This window comes from Taudactylus pleione, unplaced genomic scaffold, assembly GCF_031769625.1.
Source record: "Taudactylus pleione unplaced genomic scaffold, aTauple2 ptg000095l, whole genome shotgun sequence".
Lineage (NCBI taxonomy): Eukaryota > Metazoa > Chordata > Amphibia > Anura > Myobatrachidae > Taudactylus > Taudactylus pleione.
This window is the reverse complement of record NW_028284497.1, coordinates 621,834-642,706: the sequence shown is the minus strand read 5'-3', so window position 1 is coordinate 642,706 and position 20,873 is coordinate 621,834. Positions and strand designations below refer to the sequence as shown.

Genomic DNA, 20,873 nt, shown 5'->3' with positions numbered 1-20,873 from the left:
TTAATTTAAGTGTTCGATTTAGTGAACTAATTATTGTTTTAGTAATGCAAAAGTTACAATATACAGTAAGCAGTGTATACAGTAGGACTATATAAATTAGTTTAAGGATGCAAGAATTCTTTTTCTTTCTCCAGTTGTATTTTACTGTGAAGATTTTTAATTTTATTTTTTTACACAAAACATCTTCCATTCAAAGACAATGCTGACAAAAACATTTAATAAAATAATCCTGTGTAGTCAATTGCAAATGACCTTGTGTCTACACCGCCATATTTTACTTGATGTTTGGAGTGTTTTGAAACATTCCTCAGTCAACACTTTCCTTGATTTTATGGTTTAAAAATGGAGTTTTTGCAGTATGTATTATAAGCATGCCTGGCGTCACCTTGCGTTAGGCGGCTTATAGACTCAGGCCAAAATAAGATCATGGAACTTCTAATATGTATTTATTTTTTTATTTGACTTTCATGGATTAGTTCTTAGGGTTCGATCCTATTAGTGGCAAGTCCCCGGCTATATGCTGCACTTACGGCACCTCCAAACTTGCTGATTTTTGTATGTGCAAAAATCTGCAAGTCCAGCGCAAGATTGGACCATTAGGGGGGACGAGTTGCGGTGCCATTGATGGCGTTTCTATGCTGTTGCAATGGCACCTAATAGGATTAACCCCAAAGTGGTTACATCACTGTCTGAAAAAGAACAGCATTTATAGACTTCAATATCAAACTATCTGTCACAGAGGGCATCAGCTGAGAAAATAGCAACATAATGTCTCTCTAAACTAGCAGAGCTTATGCCTGGAAGAAAATAGAAGGTTCTAAAATATCAGGGTCACTTTGGCTTTCCAATTTACTGATTGATTTTTAAAGTATACATCTAGAAATCTAACCCAAAAGTTCTCACTATTATTTTTATAATCCTCTATATTTTGTTTCCTTAGGAGAATAATCAACACCCCTGGAGAGACCCTTTGAGACATCCTAGCAATGGACTCTGTTCCACCGCTTCTCACTCAAGCACTTCCTTCTTCTCAGTCGCCTCCTCTTTCTATCATGAACCCTTCAACACCTCCGCAATCCATTTCTCAACAAATCAATATATCCCCAGCACCTCCTCAACCTGTTTCCCCTCCAACCCCACCATCTCCTATTCACATCTCACCAGCTCCTGCTTCTCTTTCACCCTCTCCTACTGTTCTTATGTCTCATGTCACTATTCTACCTCTGCCCTCTCAAAGTTCTCCTTCAAAATCTTCACCTTTACTACGTATCAGTCCTGCTGCAACTTCCCTCCCTCTCACTTCTCCTCCAGATTCCCCTTCAGCTGTCTCTCTTTGTCCTCCACCTGAGAGTCTTTCTCCTCAAAGGGTAACATTCTGCCCTCCTCCTGTGGCTCCAAGCCCACCTTCCATTGCTCTATCTCCCCCTCCACCATCTGTATCACCTCCTCCAATTTCTCCTTCTCCATCACCAGTTTCTCTCTGCCCTCTCGTGGACTCTTCTGCACCTTCCACACCTCCGGCCTCCCCTTACATTTCAATGATTCCTATGTCCCCACCAAATCTGGATACATGTCCAGTATATTCTTTGGCTCCAACTTCTCCTTCTCCTTCTCCTCCTCCATCCTCTCTGTCGCCATCTCAGGCTTCACCTTCCTCTCCTCCTCCTTCTCCTCCTACCTCATCTTCTCTCCTTGGCCTTTCTTTTGCTGATGAAGAACTGGATCTTCAACGTCATTCCAATGGTTTTTCTGATGGTTCAAGCTCCAAGTCCCGTCAATTTCCATGCACAATATGTGGGAAACAGTTCCGTTTTATCAGCATTCTGGCACTCCATGCGAGTACCCACAGGGTACGTGGGACTCTAACCCCAGGCCGTGGAGGGCTCAAGACACCCTTTGACTCAAACTCCAAAAGGTCTATGATTCTGGGACACCAACATCAAAAAGAACCCAATTCCTCTGTAATTCAAAATTCAGCACCAGAAGACATTGAAGAACCAGTTCCTCTTTTGTCTATTCCTGCTCCACTTCCCACACTTCGCCACCCTTGTCCATTCTGCAAAGGTAAATTTCGGAAGGCAGCTGAGTTGGAGCGTCACCTCAGAATTCTTCATCGGCCTTATAAGTGTCACCTTTGTGACTTTGCAGCATCTCAGGAGGGGGAGCTGATGGGACATGTTGAGAGGAGACATTCAGCCCCACAGCGACCCAAGATTGTTCCACCTGTACCTGCCCCAACTCCTGCCCTACCGCCTGCTGAGTTCAAATGTGAGATCTGTTCACAGAGCTTCACCCAGTCATGGTTCTTAAAGGGTCACATGCGCAAACATAAGGACTCCTTTGATCATCGATGTTCAGTTTGTGGACGATGCTTCAAGGAGTCATGGTTTCTGAAGAACCACATGAAGGTCCACCTTGGAAAGATAAAAGGAGTAGCAGGGCAGGAGCCCCTTGTGCATCAGTCGTCTCATGCCACCACTTCAAATTCCCCTTCATCATCCTCCTCTTCCAGGCTTCTTGGATATCAAAATTTCTATTCAGGCCTCCTATTGAGGTTGCCTCCTCCTGGGGATGCCACCTGTTCCCAAATGCTCCAAGCCACAGCAAGAGCAGTGCAAGGTGGAGATGGAGATCAAGATGGAGCCAGTGCATCTTCAAGAGGACAGGCAATGGGTGCAGCAGTCGGAGAGGGAGCCTCTTCCAAAGTTATGCTACCACAGGGCCCCTCTGGAATTGTACTGAAAACAGTGGGGTTTTCAGGTAAGAATGATTGTTTAATTATGCTTTTTACTGAAATGTCATTTAAATCTATATAAAAAGTAGGGATGTGCAGGCTCGGATAGGTTCGAGTTTGCACGTGGAGTTCGGATTTTTCCCTCCAAAAAAACGGAACTCAGAACGAGGCAAAACGTCATCTTACATGGACGAACATCATCATTCCTGGACAAAAGACCAGGAATGATGATGTTCGTCCATGTAAGATGACGTTTTGCCTCGTTCTGAGTTCCGTTTTTTTGGAGGGAAAAATCCGAACTCCACGTGCAAACTCGAACCTATCCGAGCCTGCACATCCCTAATAAAAAGTAATTGGAAGTGTTGTACATCCTCATTTTCCTTAAAGTCAATTCCTACTTTTGACAGGGATTGACAGGAGATATTTGAAATGGGAAGGGGATATTAATTGCTGTAGAAGGTGTAATATGTGATCGCTCACCCTCCCCTTTAGAAAAGCTTTCCTGCAGATTCCTGTCAGAAGTAGGTATTGACGTTAATAGAGAGGCATGGCATACAGCATCATTACAGATGGCTTTTCACATGCTTGCTGTAAGCATGCATCATTAAGTAATGCACAGTGTTATTGTGCTAACGGGATTGGAAAGATTTCAAAACTGAATGATGGATGTTCATAGTGGCATTGGAAGGAACATGTAGTAATGGGCACTGTGACCATTTTGCATAACAATCTTCCTTGAGGAAGGATTTATGTCATGTTATGTCTTATTAAACATGCCTCCAATCCTCCCTCCTTTAAGTACAATAAATGTTTTCACGATTTCTTAATATTAATGCAAATAAATCTGGATTATTCTGCCCACTGATTGACAAACCTCCTAATTTAGAAGAGCTGAAGTCAGGCACATCTGTATAGAAGGCTATGTGTCATTTTCTTTGTTCTAGAGGATGGTAAACTGTATTATTGTTTCTTGAAAACCCCTTAGAATTTTGTGTAGGCTAAGTTATGTCTTAAATGAATAATTAGGGTGAAGGGATGTGAGGACTGTCTTTATTACATGTATCCCTCTTGCGTATTTCTTATGTTTTATAACTGTGGTCAAAATCCATCTAACAATGGGGCCGATTCAATTCCGCGTGTTGTGAATATCTCCGCGCTGGTAATTGAATCGGCCCCAGTGTGCTTTCTCGCAGAAATGTATCTGACAGATGCATTATGCAGAGGTAAACAGGCAAAGGCCCTTAAATGCGCCCTTTACTTGACCTTTCCACCCCTTTACGTAATTTCAATAATCCCATAACACAAAATTAAATTTAATATCTGCAAAACTAGGTGCTTTTGTGTGTACAATGCACCATTTGCAAGGGAGTGTCCTTGATCCAACTGCTGCCATCTGCAGGAGCAAATCCTCCCACCCACCTACAAATGCCACCATCTTAGCCCACAAATGCATGCACTCCCTGTAAAACTTTGTACAAATCTAGGCACACTACCTGAAAAAAACAACATTTGCTCTGCAGTTTTGCTCTCTTGGGGTTCTTAAATTAGTCTGATTTTTACTTTAACGTCACAATAGACATGCAACACAATAGCAAAGTGGTCCAAACAAAGAAAAAACAACCTCAAATTGAAAGCAAAAAAATCAAAATGCATCAAAACAAATATGATTTATTGCAGACAACTCTGTTTATGCAACACAATGGCTAGTTTAGACCTAACAAAATCATTTACAGAGCAGATTGCAACAATTTTTTCTTTAATACTAATATTTACATTTATGCAATAGGAAATCCATGTTCTTGGATTTGTATTGTATTTATACAGCTCTAGCACAGTACAGAGAGTTTGACATTGATTTCCATTCCCAAATTGGAGTTTACAATCTAAATTCCCTAACATGCACACACACATACACCATACAAAATAGGGTCCGGGTCATAACTAGGGGTCTGTGAGCGGTGCCAACAACCAGGGCACAAGGTCGAGGGGTACGGTCACTGCCCTTTGGCACCTGCATTTGGCTTGCTGGGTGCCTGGAAAGCATCCACCTTTCAGCCTGAAGATCCACCTGATAGACGCTTGTTATGTTCTTAGGACAGTCCCATCTTCCGTTTGCTGGTCCCAGCCCCCTCTTCATGATTTTGTGACATCACCTATGCAGGAGAGCGGGGCCAGTCCAGAGCTCATTATTGACCTGCTTCACCATTGCTAGGATTATTCTTGTCAATTAACCTACCAGTATGTATGTTTTTGGAGAGTCTGAGGAAACCCAAGCAAACACAGGGAGAACATACACACTCCACACTGCAAAGGCTCTGGTCAGGAATTTAACTCATGACCTTAGTGCTGTGAGGGAGTAATACTAACCACTACACCACCTAGCTGCTAGAATGTGATCTTTTCACATGCACACAGGTTTTTCAGTACTCTCCTAATTTCTTCTCCAGATAAGAACGGATGGAGCGTTAACTCCTCTCAGGTGGAGAGACCTCGTGGAGGGACTGGGAGAGACTGTCCCTTTTGCGCCAAATCCTTCCGTTCTTCCCATCACCTGAAGGTGCATCTCCGTGTGCACACAGGTAGGAGAGTGTCTGTTCATTTCTGAGATTTTAGCACATCTTTTCATATGTACTGTTTGATTTGCTTTCTCACCTATTATTCTCTAACTTATTTACATAAGTTTTTTATGATTTTATTTATTAACATTTTCTTATATAGCGCAGCATATTCCTGTGCGCTTTACAACAAACAGTAATAGAACAAAGCTGGGTAATAACAGACAGACATAGAGATAGGAAGGCCCTGCTCGCAAGCTTACAATCTATAGGGAAATAGGCATTGATACACATGGACACACAAGGATAGGTGCTCTATATTGCATTTTGATCCAGCCAGATTGCAGAGTTTCTTGGTGGGCTGTATCATTCCAGTCACACAGGCCAAAGGTCAGGAGGATGCGAAAGTATGAGTAAGGGGCATATTTATCACATATTTTTAATGCAGTTGAGATGTAAAAATATTGCCCATAATCACAATTTGTGAATGTAAATGACCTCTTCCAATTATCATCCTTTGAGTGCCGAAAAACTGTTTGTGAGCATGACCTGTCCTGGCGATAAGATATACAGCCATGGCCAAAAGTTTTGAGAATGACACAAGTTTGGGTTTTCACACAGTTTGCTGCTTCAGTGTTTTTAGACCTTTTGGAGGATGGCCTGGTGTCAAGAAGGACAACAAAGAAGCCACCTCTCTCCAGGAAAAACATCAGGGACAGACTGATATTCTGCAAAAGGCGGGTGGACAAATAAAAACCCACAAATTCTGACAAACTCCAAGTATTGATTTGGCAAGAATGGGCGGCCATTAGTCAGTATGTGGCCCAGAATGTGATTGACAGCATGCCAGGGCGAATTGCAGAGGTCTTTGCATAAACTTAATGTAATTGTCAATAAAAGCCTTTGACACTTATGAAATGCTACTAAAAAGGTCTAAAAACACTGAAGCACCAAACTTTGTGAAACCAATACTTGTGTCATTCTCAAAACTTTTGGCCATGGCTGTACAGTAAGCAGAGTCATAGCTACTACTATCACATTGCTTGTGGGTTTGGAATGACCTGGCCTAATTCGCATGTGCAGTGTTCAGGGCTGCACATGCACCAGCGGGGGACAATGGGGAGGGGTCTGAAGGATTCCTCTTCAAAAAAATCTGCAATGGAGGGCTAACGCCACCTGAAGATGGCATTAACTACCGGCCTAAGCTCAGGAATGCTTCGCATTCCGGAGTTTGGTAAATCTTGCAATTTAGCAGCCTCCATGGAAAGCTATCTTCAGTATCTTCTGCAGTCCCACTCTAGAAACTGGGGATGCTTGAAATTTGCTTCTATCCAGCAAAAATGGCTATTTTTGGGGATATCCTGGAAATGTCTGTACATAATTATGAACCTAAATACCAGTCTAAAGCTGGGTACACTGTAAATGTCATGTGTACCCAGCGATGTGACTGATGACCCCTCTGTCGACGGGCCGACATATCAGGCGGCTGGTACACACTACGATCCGGTGCCTGACCGAATCCCTTTGCGTGTGGTTGTCGGCTGCATCGTCAGGTTGGGCTGCATGTAGTGCTGACCCGAAGATGCAGCTGACGACATCACGGGAGGACACACCGTGAAAACACTTTTTTTTCTTATTATTTGAGGCATTACAGTACACAAAAATACAAAGTATTGAGCAACAAGACTATAGAAAGACAATATTGGAAAAGAAAAAACTGGTGCAATAAATTTGCTAACAATTGTCAGTAATGCAATGAAATAGTAAAATTAACAGATAAACATCAAGCAGCTACGATCCCAACCATTTGGAAAACAAAAGAGAAACGTAGAATTGAAAATACACATGGAGGCATCAATTAGACCAATCGTCCCTAAAAATGAATAGGGGGATCCTGCACTACCATTCGTGTAAGGTACCAGGTGGTCTGGTGTAGGCTGTTATGAATTTGCTGTTTAGTTGTGAGTGGTAAGGTATCAATATAAGATTCCCATAATGTAAAAAACCGGCCTGCCTGTCCCTCCTTATCACATAGCCTTTCTACCCAATCCATTCTACACTTAACAATTTGTTGTTTCGAACCGTCGGAATCGGGCAAATTGTTTAAAAACTCGCTAAGTGTGTACGCACTTTATGTACATTTTATTTATACTACGTAACCCAGCTATGAAATATATTATCATGCTTTTGATTGCCTTTCATTTCAAATAATCAATTATTTTTCAAACCTTTCTCCTGTTTCTACACTATTTCCCCTCTTTTCTTGCTCCTACACAGGAGAGCGACCTTATAAATGCCCTCATTGCTCTTATGCTGGCACTCAGTCTGGTTCTCTGAAATACCATCTCCAGAGGCATCACCGCGACTCCAAACTTTCTGCTGGCGTCCCCTTAAGGGGTAAGAGCATTCAGCAAGGTGCATCCCAGCAAGAGCGACTTCTTCCTGCTGTATCTTCTGCTTGGGGAAGTTCCTGTCCTGATCTGCCCACTTCCTGTGAAGATGGCACCTCCCTGCCCCTCCGTCTTCACCTGAATGAGGGTCAGGGTCCTAGTGCATTTCCTCGCATGTCTGGCAGAGGTGGGCAGAGGAGAAGGAGCCCTTCCCATCAGCCAACTAATGGAAGACCAGAGCATGAGCCCTTGGATTTGTCTCAAGGAAACCCTTTCCACCGCTGCATGTACTGTCCGTTTGTAACCTCTGTGGGAGAGCTAATGAGTCTCCATTTACAAGTGCATCATGGGAGGAGATCACGTAGAAAGGGAGGCTACATAAGAGGAAGACCCCGGCCTGTGCTCAGCCCACAGTCCCAAGGCCCTAGTCTGAGAGACAGCCCAGAGCCATGTGAAAGCACTGAGTGAACTGACAACTAAAGGGCAGATGGTATGAGAAGTGCCCTGTGACTGCCCAAAATCCATAATCCACATAACATGAGCGATGAGGATGTTTAGGAGAGAGAAAATATGATGGGTACCAAGAGAAAATGAGATTGTGGCTTGTGTTGGATATCGAGGGGAGACAGCTACTAATTGGGAAGGAATAATTAAGACAGGTAGATAATGGGAGTGTGGGTGTAACAGCTAGGAATGGATAGAATGTGGCAGATACAGGTAGAAAAGGGGGCCGAATGTGATAGAGTTAGGGTAAAAGACAGTGAGAAAGCAAGCTTGGTTTGAGAGATATGGCTTTGAAATAGAGACAGTCAGTGACACCCTTTCCTGGGAGAGACAGTCAATGACAGCAGTGGCAGACAGGACAATAAGGATGGCAGTCAAGAGACAGCTGTTGATGGAATTGACTGTTTTTCAAAGGTATGAGAGTTAGCAATAAATGGGAGATTGAAAGAAAAGAATAGAAAATGCGTACAAACAAAACATTGTATGCACTGAGTAAAGGGGTCAGGAAGTGCACTTTTCACTGTGACCAAATGCTTGCAGCATATCTGTGTTATAAGACAAATGAACCAGCTAGACATAGGATCACAGAAAGCTAGTGATAGAATGAGAGACACTAGAAATAGGGTTAAAAAGGATAAAATAGACATGTTAGTAATAATGATTATTTTGCCCCCAGAAATTTCCCCTCTGGTTTTTGCTGAGACTTTATTTTTGATAATATCATTTGGATCGTTCAGACCCAGCCACAGGTAGACAACCCAAAAAACATGTCACCCTTCTTCCGCATTCCCTGATTATTTAGGTTTCTGCTCAAAAAATACATTTCCACGTTTAGAGATTTCTATATTTTTTTTTATTCTTTTCTTGTAGAAAAATAAATAAATATGAAAAAAAGAAATAAAATCTGTTTTAAAATACTAATTTGGCTTTAACAGCGACAAAGCCCATATATGCACAATTCCAAAGCCACAATATACACCATCTAATTGCTATATGTGAAAAAAAGATGTATATGGAAAACAAGTCACTTCAAGGGTACATCCACCTTTTTCTCTTTAATAACACATTAACTTGTTTGATGGCTTTTTTGCCCTTGCACCAAGTGAAGGAGCATGGAAAATGCAGTTCTCATTGTCCACCTCTCTGACTGACACACGCACATACACACAAACACACTTTTTACTCTCTCTCATAGGTGTTTTGTTTAGTACTGATCAGAGGGGTGTTCAGCAGCATATAGTGCAAAATAAATATCTGTTTGGATGTGCCCTTTGTCTAAATCAACCACAGATTTGTTTGTGTTGAAGCAAAAAGCTGACTAAAAATGATGTTTTTGCGTTCTTATACATTCTAATTTAGCCCTGCAAAATTTTCATATGGACCTAGCTGGAGAGAAACCATTACTTTATGTTGTAAATTGTTTATTTTATTCATGTGCTGTAATATGTGTTTTCATTAGATGTGATAACCATTCTAACACTAGGCATGATGTAAGTAACAGCCTTTAAAGCCTCCTCAAAATTCACAGATTAATTTCCAGAAAGGGGAAGGGCAATAGTTTTTTCACAGCAGCTGCTGCTAAACTACATATCATGAACATCATGGAAGTTCTAGTTAATCGAGATCACTGTAAAAGTTTATGGGAAGCAAATGAGCAGATGTATATTTTAAGCACATTCCAACCACCAGATGGCGAGCCAGAGAAAAAGATCACATCCACTAGATGGTGCTTCGTAGCTGAACATACAAGTGTTTACATGATTTCTATGTATGTTGGTTCTGTATCTGCCACAAAGCACCCGGTCCTTTATTGTTACAATACTACTGGTAATAATACATATAAAGACTGTATTACAGAAACTACTAGGGACCATTTTTATAATCCACACTGTAACCCACATAGATTGTGGCCCTTTATCACAAAAAGGATGATCTCTCATATGACCTACATTATTGTTTGCATTTTGGTGCCTGCATGTAATACAACTGGACAATGGAAATTCACAGGTCTGCGAATATAACAATTAGATATGGATGAATCAATAATACCCACTGGAGAATCAGGTGATTTCCAGTGTATGGAAGGGAAAGAAGCCTATATGATATGTACACAATAACTATTTTCAGTTGTCTATAGTCTTAGAGCCCCCCTGAGAGAATTCCGTATTGTACCAGGTCAGCTGTGTAAAACTCTTCTTCTTCCTGGGGCCATTTTAAGGACCATAAAAGTATACCGAATTTAAACTTAAGGTTCCTACACACTAGACGATATTTTACACGATTCGCCCGATTTTGACGCATCGGAACAACAAATCGTGCAAAATATGTACAAATCATGAGTGTCCACTAATTATGCCGATGCGCGTACCCGCTGGTCGTACATCGCATCTTCAGATCTTGCCTACTGCAGGCAAGATTTGCCAATCTCATACACGATTTTGTGCAATAGATATATTTTGTGCACAATAGATCTTAAGTCAGATTAGATACTTTTTAGCACCATCGTGTCCTGGAGTGCTGGGGAAAGTTCAAGGCACATAGCCCACGATATTGCATTGTGAGCACATCGTCTAGTGCAGTGTTGGCTAACCTTGACACTCCAGCTGTTATGGAACTACATAACCCAGCATGCACTGCTACAGTTTTGCTATTAGGGCATGCTAAAACTGTGGCAGGGCATGCTGGGATATACAGCTGGAGTGTCATGGTAAGCCAACACTGGTCTAGAGTGTAGGCACCTTTAGACATGTAGCTGCATTCTAATACAATTCTAATACAATAAAATAACCATTGGGTATTTTAATCAATATAATATATTATTATTAATAAAAAGTTTTTGATTGAAAAATAGTTTCAGATTATATGCAGAGCAGCCTTTCCGCCCTCTTCTCCCCACTTTTCTGCAGCAGACTTACCTGCTTATTAAGGCTTAGTGCCCCTCTCCTCCAGCTGACCTGTCTGGCAGTGTGTCGGGGAGATGTAACAAACCTTCGAGAGAGATAAATTGTAGTAGTTGCCCAGAGCATCCAATCAGCTTTTAACTTATTTATCTAGCACAGTTTAAAACATGACATAAGCTGATTGTTTGCTATGAACCACTTCTCCACTTTATTTCTCTCAAAGGTTTGAAACATCAGACTCTCCCAGCCCCATTCCCCCCCAGTCAGTCAGACTCTTAACTGTCGGTATCCTGTTGGCTGGTGTTACTGGGCTCAGCTATCACATTGCGACGTCATGGCTTAACGTTGCATCTTACAGCATAGCTAATGGATGGTCCACCCTGTAGTTTTGCCAGTGTGACACTTCAGCTGCAGTATAGAACATTGCAGGCTGCATGGCTGTATTAGTTTGTTGGATGCCTTCTGTGACATTGTGACAAGAGCTACAACGATTGGTGCCCAGAACGTTCTGCTTCTGTGGACACTGCATGGGGTTCCTATGAGGTGTGCAGCAACTTCACCTGATTCTTTTTATACATCTACACCTTGCTTCCTCTACTGTCACAGTCTAGTACATTAAATGTGAATATTGTTTCTCTAATGTAGTGAGTAGAGAAAATCAGTGTTGTAATCCGGCAACTTAGCAAATCTGTTCAATTCAATGATATGAACAGATAATCGCAAAACCTCCGGGATGATCCATAGGAAGAACCTAATGGAATAAAAATGGAAATGCTGTTAGTATTCAGAGTATAGGTATGGTATATTTTAGCAAGATACCTGTCATGCAGCACGAGAATATTGCTTCTGCTCTGTGATATGTCATTCGCACAGGAATATGAGTGCTGGTGGTTTAATTATTAAACATCAATGTGCTATATCACCCAGGTGGCAAGGTTTCTTGGTAATACATTCCACACTTTTATAATTAACATAAAAATACATATATACCCCTTTGATTCTGATGAGAACTCAGGGTAACAGTGGGTTCTTCTGAACATAAAAGACACTTTACTTTTACTGGGTGAAAACAATGTTGCAAAGTAAGATGCTTTAAAAAATAGAAGTGTTAATAGTTTATTTTTATCAATTAACAAAATGCAAAGTGAATGAACAGAAGAGAAATCTAAATCCAATCAATATTTGGTGTGATTACCCTTTGCCTTCAAAACAGCATCAATTCTTCTAGGTACACTTGCACACAGTTTTTGAAGGAGCTCAGCAGGGACGTTGTTCCAAACATCTTGGAGAACTAACCACAGATATTGTGTGCATGTAGGCTTGCTCAAATCCTTCTGTCTCTTCATGTAATCCCAGACAGGCTCGATATGTTGAGATCAGGGCTCTGTGGGGGCCATATCATCACTTCCAGAACTCCTTGTTCTTCTTTACGCTGAAGATAGTTTTTAATGTCTTTGGCTGTATGTTTGGGGTCGTTGTCCTGCTGCAGAATAAATTTGGAACCAATCAGACACCTCCCTGATGGTATTGCATGTAGGATAAGTACCTGCCTGTATTTCTCAGCATTGAGGACACCATTAATCCTGACCAAGTCCCCAACTCCATTTGCTCAAATGCACCCCCAAACTTGTAAGGAACCTCCACAATGCTTCACTGTTGCCTGTAGACACTCATTATTGTACCACTCTCCAGCTCTTCGGCGAACAAACTGCCTTCTGTTACTGCCAAATATTTCAAATTTTGACTCATCAGTCCAGAGCACCTGCTGCCATTTTTCTGCACCCCAGTTCCTATGTTTTCGTGCATAGTTGAGTTGCTTGGCCTTGTTTCCACATTGAAGGTATGGCTTTTTGGCCGCAATTATTCCATGAAGATCACTTATGGCCAGACTTCTCCAAAAAGTATATTGGTGTACCTAGGTCCCACTTGTTTCTGCCAGTTCTCAGCTGATGGACCTGCTGGAAATCTTCCGATTTCGAAGCGAAGTATCTATGCTCCTCAATGTCCCCCATTTCTTTGTGCTTCTTTAAAACAGCATGAACAGCATATCTTGAAACCCCAGTCTGCTTTCAAATCTTTGCCTGGGAGAGACCTTGCTGATGCAGTAGAATTACATTGTGTCTTGTTGCTGTGCTCAGTCTTGCCATGGTGTATGACCTGTGACATGATACTGTCTTCCGCAACCTCACCTTTGTAGCAGAGTTTGGCTGTTCCTCATTCAGTTTTAAGTCTCCTACACAGCTGTTTCTGTTGCAGCATTCTTACTTTGCAGCATTTTTCCACACCTGCCTAAAACCTTTGCAGAGTATTGTGTGTGTGTGTGTGTGTGTGATAGAGATAGATAGATATATATATATCTCTCTATCTATGTATATGTATATAATTTATAGAAAAAAGAGAGCACTCACCAGAACTTTTTAGAAATTAAAGGAGTTTATTCCAGTAATCATATCATATCCATAGATAAGTGCGACGTTTCGGTCTGCAGGAGACCTTCAGGTAAAGGCAACAAACCAAGGAACTGGATAACCACCACAGTGACAGTAAACCTCTATATATATATGTCCAAGTCACTTACCCATGTGACCCGCTTGTGATGCTGCTGGAAGGGTCCGTCCCGCTCTCAAAGTGATCAGACCCAAGTAATCCACAAGAGTAACCAACCCCCGTTCACCTCTAGAAATAACAGCATAGGGCAAAACAGCTATGCCCCATGCTGACAGGAGCAGTCCCCAGCCGCTAGTGAAGAAATGGAATGAAAGCCCTTTTAGAATTCAAAAATGTTGTTATCTACTAAGGGAAATTATCCTAAATTTCTACTTCAGGGTCCATAGGGTATCCACAGGATACCTTGGGGTATAGGTGTGACGTCAGTCGCAGGGCACCAAAGAGTTAAGCTTTCAGCCTCCCAGGATGCACTAGGTCCCCCTCCTATACCCCGCCCCCGGGCCAAGGCACCTCAGTTTAGTTTGGTGCCCGGCCGGAGTCGGGTGCACCTGTTGGAGTGGGGGCTAGAAGAGCCCCTGAAGCTTATTCTTCATGCAGCTGTGGCTGCACAACTGGATGAACAGCATGGACAGTCAGTCCTGACGTCCATGCTGTCTTCCCTACACCCCGCCGGTACCAGAACGCCGGTACTGATCCGGGGATGCTGGTGGGCGTCTGGGGTCACAGCTAGCGGTGACCCCAGATGCTCCGGACCATGGCCGGATTCAAGGGGGACAGAGGTAAGCAGCGGGGTCCCGCGGTGGGTCCCCGCTGATCACATGGTCCTAAGTCCCCAGGCAGGGGGCTCCCTGGGGACTGGCTGCAGCGTGGAGCCAGGTGACCAACCTGCGCTTCCACTACCCCCTGGGACAGCGGACCGCAGCAGAGCGGTAGCGCTGCGGCGTCCCAGGGGTTAAATGCATGCCAGGGGAGCGCGCCTTCCCTGTCTCACAGCCGGCGCCTCCCCCGCTGCACACAGCCCTCTCTGCATGCTGCCGACTGGTCCTGTGGCAGCGCTCCTCCCCCAGGCCAGCCTCCTCTCTGCTCCTCGGCGGCCATCTTCTCCAGAACGCATGGTGAACGCTGCTGGAAGCGCTGGACAGAAGCATCGTGGTCTGGGTCCCCCCGCATACCTCTCCTCCGCTGTGGTCAGGTCTGTGTATGCAGCGCTGTGTCCTACCAGGCCCTGTGTCTGTGTAGTTGAGTGATCAGCGCTGTTAGTGCAGGAATTGTTATTTTTCTGCATTGTATGTGACTGTGCTAGCGCTGCTGCCTGTAATCTTTTCTTCTCTAAACTGTCAGCTTTATTACTGTCCCTGTTCTTTCTGCTAAAGCCCTTGCGGTGCGGTGCTGCAGGGTGGTCTCTCGCCTATTTAATACTTAATTGGTGAGAGAGGTCACATACGTGGTGCCATCATGTCTGAAAGTGATTTTCCCCTCCGGCTACAGTGTACCACGTGCAAAGTACCGTTAGCGGAGGGGGAGGGTAGCGCGGAGGGCCTTTGCCGGCAGTGTTTGTCCATGGCGCGGCCTATTACGGTTACAGCACCGGTACAGGAGCCGCCCTGGGCTTGTTTCGCTCAGGCGTTAACAGCTTTAGTGGGCCAGTTAGCTCCGCAGCCCGCGTTTACTCCGATGGGTTTGTCCCAGCAGTCTGTGGTGTCGTCACCCATGCAGGGGTTCCCACGACAATTGGTGGTACCCCACAGTCTCCCTATTTCCCCGCTCCCGGGTTCTCAGGAGCCAGCGTGGGTTAACTCCCTGACGAGTTCTGTACAGCACTTGTCGGATGTGTTGCAAGGGGAGTCTGTGATGCGGTCTCATAAAAGGCCGGTGGCGTCTCTGTCCGCTCCTTATGAGGATGACGAAGGGACGTCTGATGATGGGGAGATTCTAGATCCTTACGATCAGGAACCTCTCCATACTAAGGACGCTGATGCTAAGTCCAAAGTATATATTCCTGGACTTATTCGGGCGGTCCGCACAGCCTTGGTGATTGAGGACGAAGTTCCCCCAGCGGCTAAATCTAAGTATGCCTTTTTCAAAGATGTGAAGGGCGATGCCACAGTCTTTCCTCTTTCGGGTCAGTTGGTGGACCATTTAGAGGAGGCGTGGAAACAACCTGGCAAAAGATACCAGCCGCAGAGACGCCTGGCGGTGGCTTATCCGTTCGCGGATAATTATTTTGCGAAGTGGGAATCCCCTCCACAGGTGGATTCTCACGTGACCCGTCTTGTCCATAGTGCCACATTGCCGATGCCATCCATGTCCTCCCTTAAGGATGCTACGGACCGCAAGGTAGAAATCTGCCTGAAGTCCGCTTATTCCCTTGCAGGGGGGGCAGCACAGCCGGCTATGGCCATTTGCTGGGTTGCCAGAGCGATGGAGCGCTGGGCGGATTCATTAGAGGCTTCTTTTGAATCCGACTGTCCGGCCGATCAGGCGGAGTTGATTGGCAATCTCCGTGATTCGGCCACCTACATCAACGAGGCGGCTCTAGACATTAGTACTCTGGTGTCTAGAATTTCTTCAGCAGCGGTAGCTGCTCGTCGCACCTTGTGGCTGCGATCCTGGAAGGCGGACGCAGATTCCAAGAAAGGTCTGGAAGCGTTGCCGTTTACCGGAGAAGTTCTCTTCGGTCCGGATCTGGATAAGATTGTGGCCACGCTGGCGGCAGCCAAATCTGCCTGTCTCCCGTCGGCCGCTGCTCCTTCTGGTTCGGGACCATCGTCCTTTCGGTCATCTAGGGCCCAGGGCAGGCCCAAACCACAGTCGTTTCCTCGACAGGCTGGCCCTAAGAAATCGGTCAAGCCCCGGAAGCAGGCATGGAGTACCAGACGTCCGGCGCCCAAGCCAGATGACAAGCCTGCGGCCTGACGGTCCGGGCCTCCCTTTGGGGGATCCCAGGGTGGGAGGCCGCCTGCTACAGTTCGCCCAGTGTTGGTCGATCACTACGACAGACACTTGGGTTCTGGAGGTGGTTTCCCACGGATACGCCCTCTCCTTCCGGCACAGACCCCCGGCTCGCTTCTTCACCACGGGTCTCCCATCAGACCGGAACAAGGCTACGGAGCTGCGGAAGGTATTGCACACTATGCTCCAGGCTGGAGTTATAGTGGCGGTTCCATTCTCCCAGAGGGGCCAGGGTTTCTATTCAAATCTATTTTTGGTACAGAAACCCAATGGGTCATATCGTCCGATTCTCAACCTCAAAGCACTCAACAAGTCTTTGCGGGTCCCGAAGTTTCGGATGGAGACCCTACGGTCCATCATTCTGGCGCTGGAACCTGGGGACTACTTGGTGTCATTGGACATACAGGACGCTTACCTGCATGTCCCTATTCTTTGGCGCCATCAACAGTTCCTCAGGTTTGCAATCAGCAGCGACCACTTCCAGTTTCGGGCGTTACCTTTTGGCCTGGCAACAGCACCACGTGTTTTCACCAAGGTGATGGCGGTCATGGCGGCTTCTCTGCGGCTGCAGGGAGTCCGCATGTTGCCGTATTTGGACGACCTGTTATTGGTGGCAGGATCTCCAGAGCTCCTGTTACGCCACTTGGACCTGACCATTGCACTGCTGCAACGGCACGGCTGGCTAATCAACTGGCAGAAGTCCACTCTAATCCCGTCTCGGAGGATTCTGCATCTTGGAGCCTTATTGGACTCGGGACAGCAAAGGATCTTCGTGACGGAGGACAAGATCTCTGCTTTACAGTCAAGGGTGCGCAGTTGTCTGCACAGCCGCCGGGTGTCCTTACACTCGGCGATGAGGTTACTGGGCTCCATGGTGTCGGTGTTCGACATGGTGGAATACGCCCAGTTTCACTCCAGACCTCTGCAGCACCTGATCCTGTCCAAGTGGAACGGGCTGACTCAGTCTCTGAAGTCCCAGACGATTGTGCTCACCCAGGAGGTTCGCCTGTCCCTTACGTGGTGGTTACAGACGACCCACCTCAACAAGGGACGTCCGTTCTGGGTTCCAAATTGGGTCCTGTTGACAACGGACGCCAGTCTTCGGGGCTGGGGAGCAGTTTCGGGTCCACACTTGTTCCAGGGCAGGTGGACGCCGACAGAAGCGGAGCTTCCAATAAATATCTTGGAACTCCGTGCGGTCTTCAATGCTCTCCAGCAGGCACAGCGGTTTCTCCAGGGTCGCCCGGTGCAGGTCCAGTCGGACAACGCTACCACCGTGGCCTACATAAACAGGCAAGGAGGAACTCGCAGTCGGGCGGCTCTCGTAGAGGTCTCTCGGATCCTGGTTTGGGCGGAGCGCAATCTTCCGGCCATATCAGCGGTCTTCATCCCGGGAGTGCTCAATTGGGAGGCGGACTTTCTAAGTCGCCAGGACGTTCATCCGGGGGAATGGTCCCTGCACCCGGACGTTTTTCAACTACTGGTGGACAGGTGGGGTCTTCCAGAAATCGACCTCATGGCGTCCCGGCACAACAACAAGTTGCCGGTGTACGGGTCTCGCACAAGAGACGAAGGGGCATCTCTGGTGGATGCTCTGTCCGTCCGGTGGACGTTCCGGTTCGCATACCTGTTCCCTCCGGTCTCCCTTCTTCCACGGGTAATCCGGAAATTCAAACAGGAAGGAGGGACGCTCCTGTTGATAGCTCCCGCGTGGCCCAGACGGCACTGGTTCTCAGACCTTCAGGGTCTGTCCGTGGACATTCCTCTGCGGTTGCCGCTACGACCGGACCTTCTGTCTCAGGGTCCTTGCCTTCACCCGGACCTGACTCGGCTGTCTTTGACGGCGTGGCTGTTGAGACGGCCATGCTGAGGTCCCGGGGGTTTTCCAGCTCTGTGGTGCGTACCATGTTGCGAGCTCGGAAACCGTCTTCCGCGAGGATATACCATCGCGTGTGGCATACGTTCTTCCAGTGGTGTCGACCGAGAGGTTATGCACCGCGGGAGTTTCGTCTGTCTCGGATTCTCGCCTTCCTGCAAGCGGGACTAGATCATGGGCTTCGCCTTGCTTCTTTGAAGGTACAGGTTTCGGCCCTATCTGTCTGGTTTCACCGTAGGATTGCTACAATCCCGGATGTGCGCACCTTTATGCAGGGTGTTCTCCGCATTCAGCCGCCCTTTGTTCCACCTGTGGCGCCTTGGGATTTGGCTGTGGTCCTGAGGGCTCTCCAAGGACCGCCGTTTGAACCACTGGGCTCAGTGGATCTTAAATGGCTAACAGCTAAGACTGTTTTCCTTCTGGCCATTGCTTCGGCCAGACGTGTTTCTGAGTTAGGGGCTCTTTCTTGTAGACCCCCTTTCTTGGTTTTTTATGGGAACAGGGCAGTGCTCCGCACTCGGCCCGAGTTTCTTCCCAAAGTTGTTTCCCAGTTTCATATTAACGAGGAAATAGTTGTTCCGGCCTTTAACTCACCGGGTCTTTCCGTGGGTGAGGCCTCTTTGGATGTTGTGCGGGCCTTAAGGACTTATGTTGACCGCACTTCTTCGTTTAGGAAGTCGGACGCTTTGTTTGTCCTCTTTGGCTTCCGTAAAAAGGGTTGGCCTGCTTCAAAGCAAACTTTGGCAGCCTGGATCCGTATGGCTATTTCTGAAGCTTATCTTCATGAAGGCCTACCGGTCCCTCCTTCTCTGAAGGCTCATTCCACTAGGTCTGTGGGTCCTTCGTGGGCAGCTCGACGTGGTGCCTCGGCAGTTCAGATCTGCAAGGCTGCTACGTGGTCTTCTGTCCATACCTTCGTGAGGTATTACAGGTTTGACACCTTCGCCTCTCAGGATGCTTCCTTCGAGCGGCGGATTCTCCTTTCTGCACAGGAGCGTCCCCACCCTTAAAGGATACTGCTTTGGGACATCCCCAAGGTATCCTGTGGATACCCTATGGACCCTGAAGTAGAAAATATGAGATATGGTAAGAACTTACCCTTGTTATCTCTATTTCTACGAAGTCCATAGGGTTCCACAGGACTCCCGCCCTGTCGCACCTGTGCTGCAGATGGGCTTTGCTCTGGTCACCGGTTTTCCGTCTCCCTCTGGTGAGAATGTGATTCTTGTATGTGTCCAGATCTTTGTTCTCTCTCTTCCTTCTCCTCCTCCGGCCTATGGCTTGGTAACTAACTGAGGTGCCTTGGCCCGGGGGCGGGGTATAGGAGGGGGACCTAGTGCATCCTGGGAGGCTGAAAGCTTAACTCTTTGGTGCCCTGCGACTGACGTCACACCTATACCCCAAGGTATCCTGTGGAACCCTATGGACTTCGTAGAAATAGAGATAACAAGGGTAAGTTCTTACCATATCTCATATTTCCATATTTTTTATATTCAATTTTTCTTCACATAATGTGAGATGGAATATATAACTGTGATGGACTATGCAGCCCTACTATCAGCAAAAAGGGCAATGAAATTTGGCAATTGAGGTAAACTGAAATAGGATAGAACTAAAAAAATGTGGGATACAGTATTTCTGAACTTGGCAGTTACCTGTTACCTATTTACCTAACAGATCTAACATTAAGCAAACAACCCAGTATGCACTTAAGTCTTAAAAGTGGGCTACAAAGATTGAATTAATTCCCTTGACAACATGAAGTGGAGTTTGCTCCTTGCAAAGATTAGCCCTGGTGTAGAAGCAGGGCAGTTTCTAGGGTCTGAGGCTCCCAGTGCGAGCAGTCAAACTGCGCCCCCCCCCCCCAAGAAACAGTAGTATTGCGGAGTGGGCGTGGCCTCATCGTGAGGGGGTGTGGTATCACAGTAAGGGAGCGTGGTCTCGAAAGACCACAGAATGTCAGCCACTGTGACTACTGAGCCCAGGGGTGGCTAAACTGTAAGAGGCAAAGCGCTGAAAAATATATGTAGTTAAAATAAAGCCTGACAGCATATGCGCGCTGTAGGCACACGCTCAAAAAATGGGGTGTGGCCTAGCTGTCACAAGCCCACGCCGCATTTGTGTGTGCATGCCTTTGGCGTGACATTTGCAGGAGTATGACCTTGTATCACACCCGTTTTTAGTCATGTTGGGGCCGAGACCAGCACATTGAAAATACAAGCCATATCCATATAAAATACACTAAAATAAGCCAGGTCCACATAACCTTCAAGCCACTTCAGGATTACACTGCAACAAACCACTGCCACATAAAATACACTGCAACAAACCACTTCCACATAAAAAATAATGGAAAAGCCAGAGCCACATAAACTACGTTTTAAAAGCACATCCACCTCAAATACATTATTAAATCCAGAACCACATAAAACACATTGAAAAAACAAGATTCACGAAATACACACTTCATTCCAGCCCGACAACTGACATTACACACTCATATACATTACTCAT

General features: G+C 45.9%; 1 protein-coding gene across 3 annotated transcripts in view; it reads left to right on the top strand.

The window, feature by feature from the left end:
• The window catches only part of LOC148526449 (zinc finger protein 219-like), a 37,633-nt gene extending 26,894 nt beyond the window's left edge, over nt 1-10,739 (top strand). For all 3 annotated transcript variants that reach the window (XM_088469874.1, XM_088469873.1, XM_088469871.1), the window contains exons 2-4: nt 941-2,760; nt 5,182-5,313; nt 7,567-10,739. In XM_088469874.1, the coding sequence (XP_088326000.1) occupies nt 987-2,760; nt 5,182-5,313; nt 7,567-8,147 (2,487 nt within the window). In that variant the 5' untranslated portion in view covers nt 941-986 and the 3' untranslated portion in view covers nt 8,148-10,739. The remainder of the gene's footprint in view (nt 1-940; nt 2,761-5,181; nt 5,314-7,566) is intronic.
• Nucleotides 10,740-20,873: the final 10,134 nt, after the last annotated feature.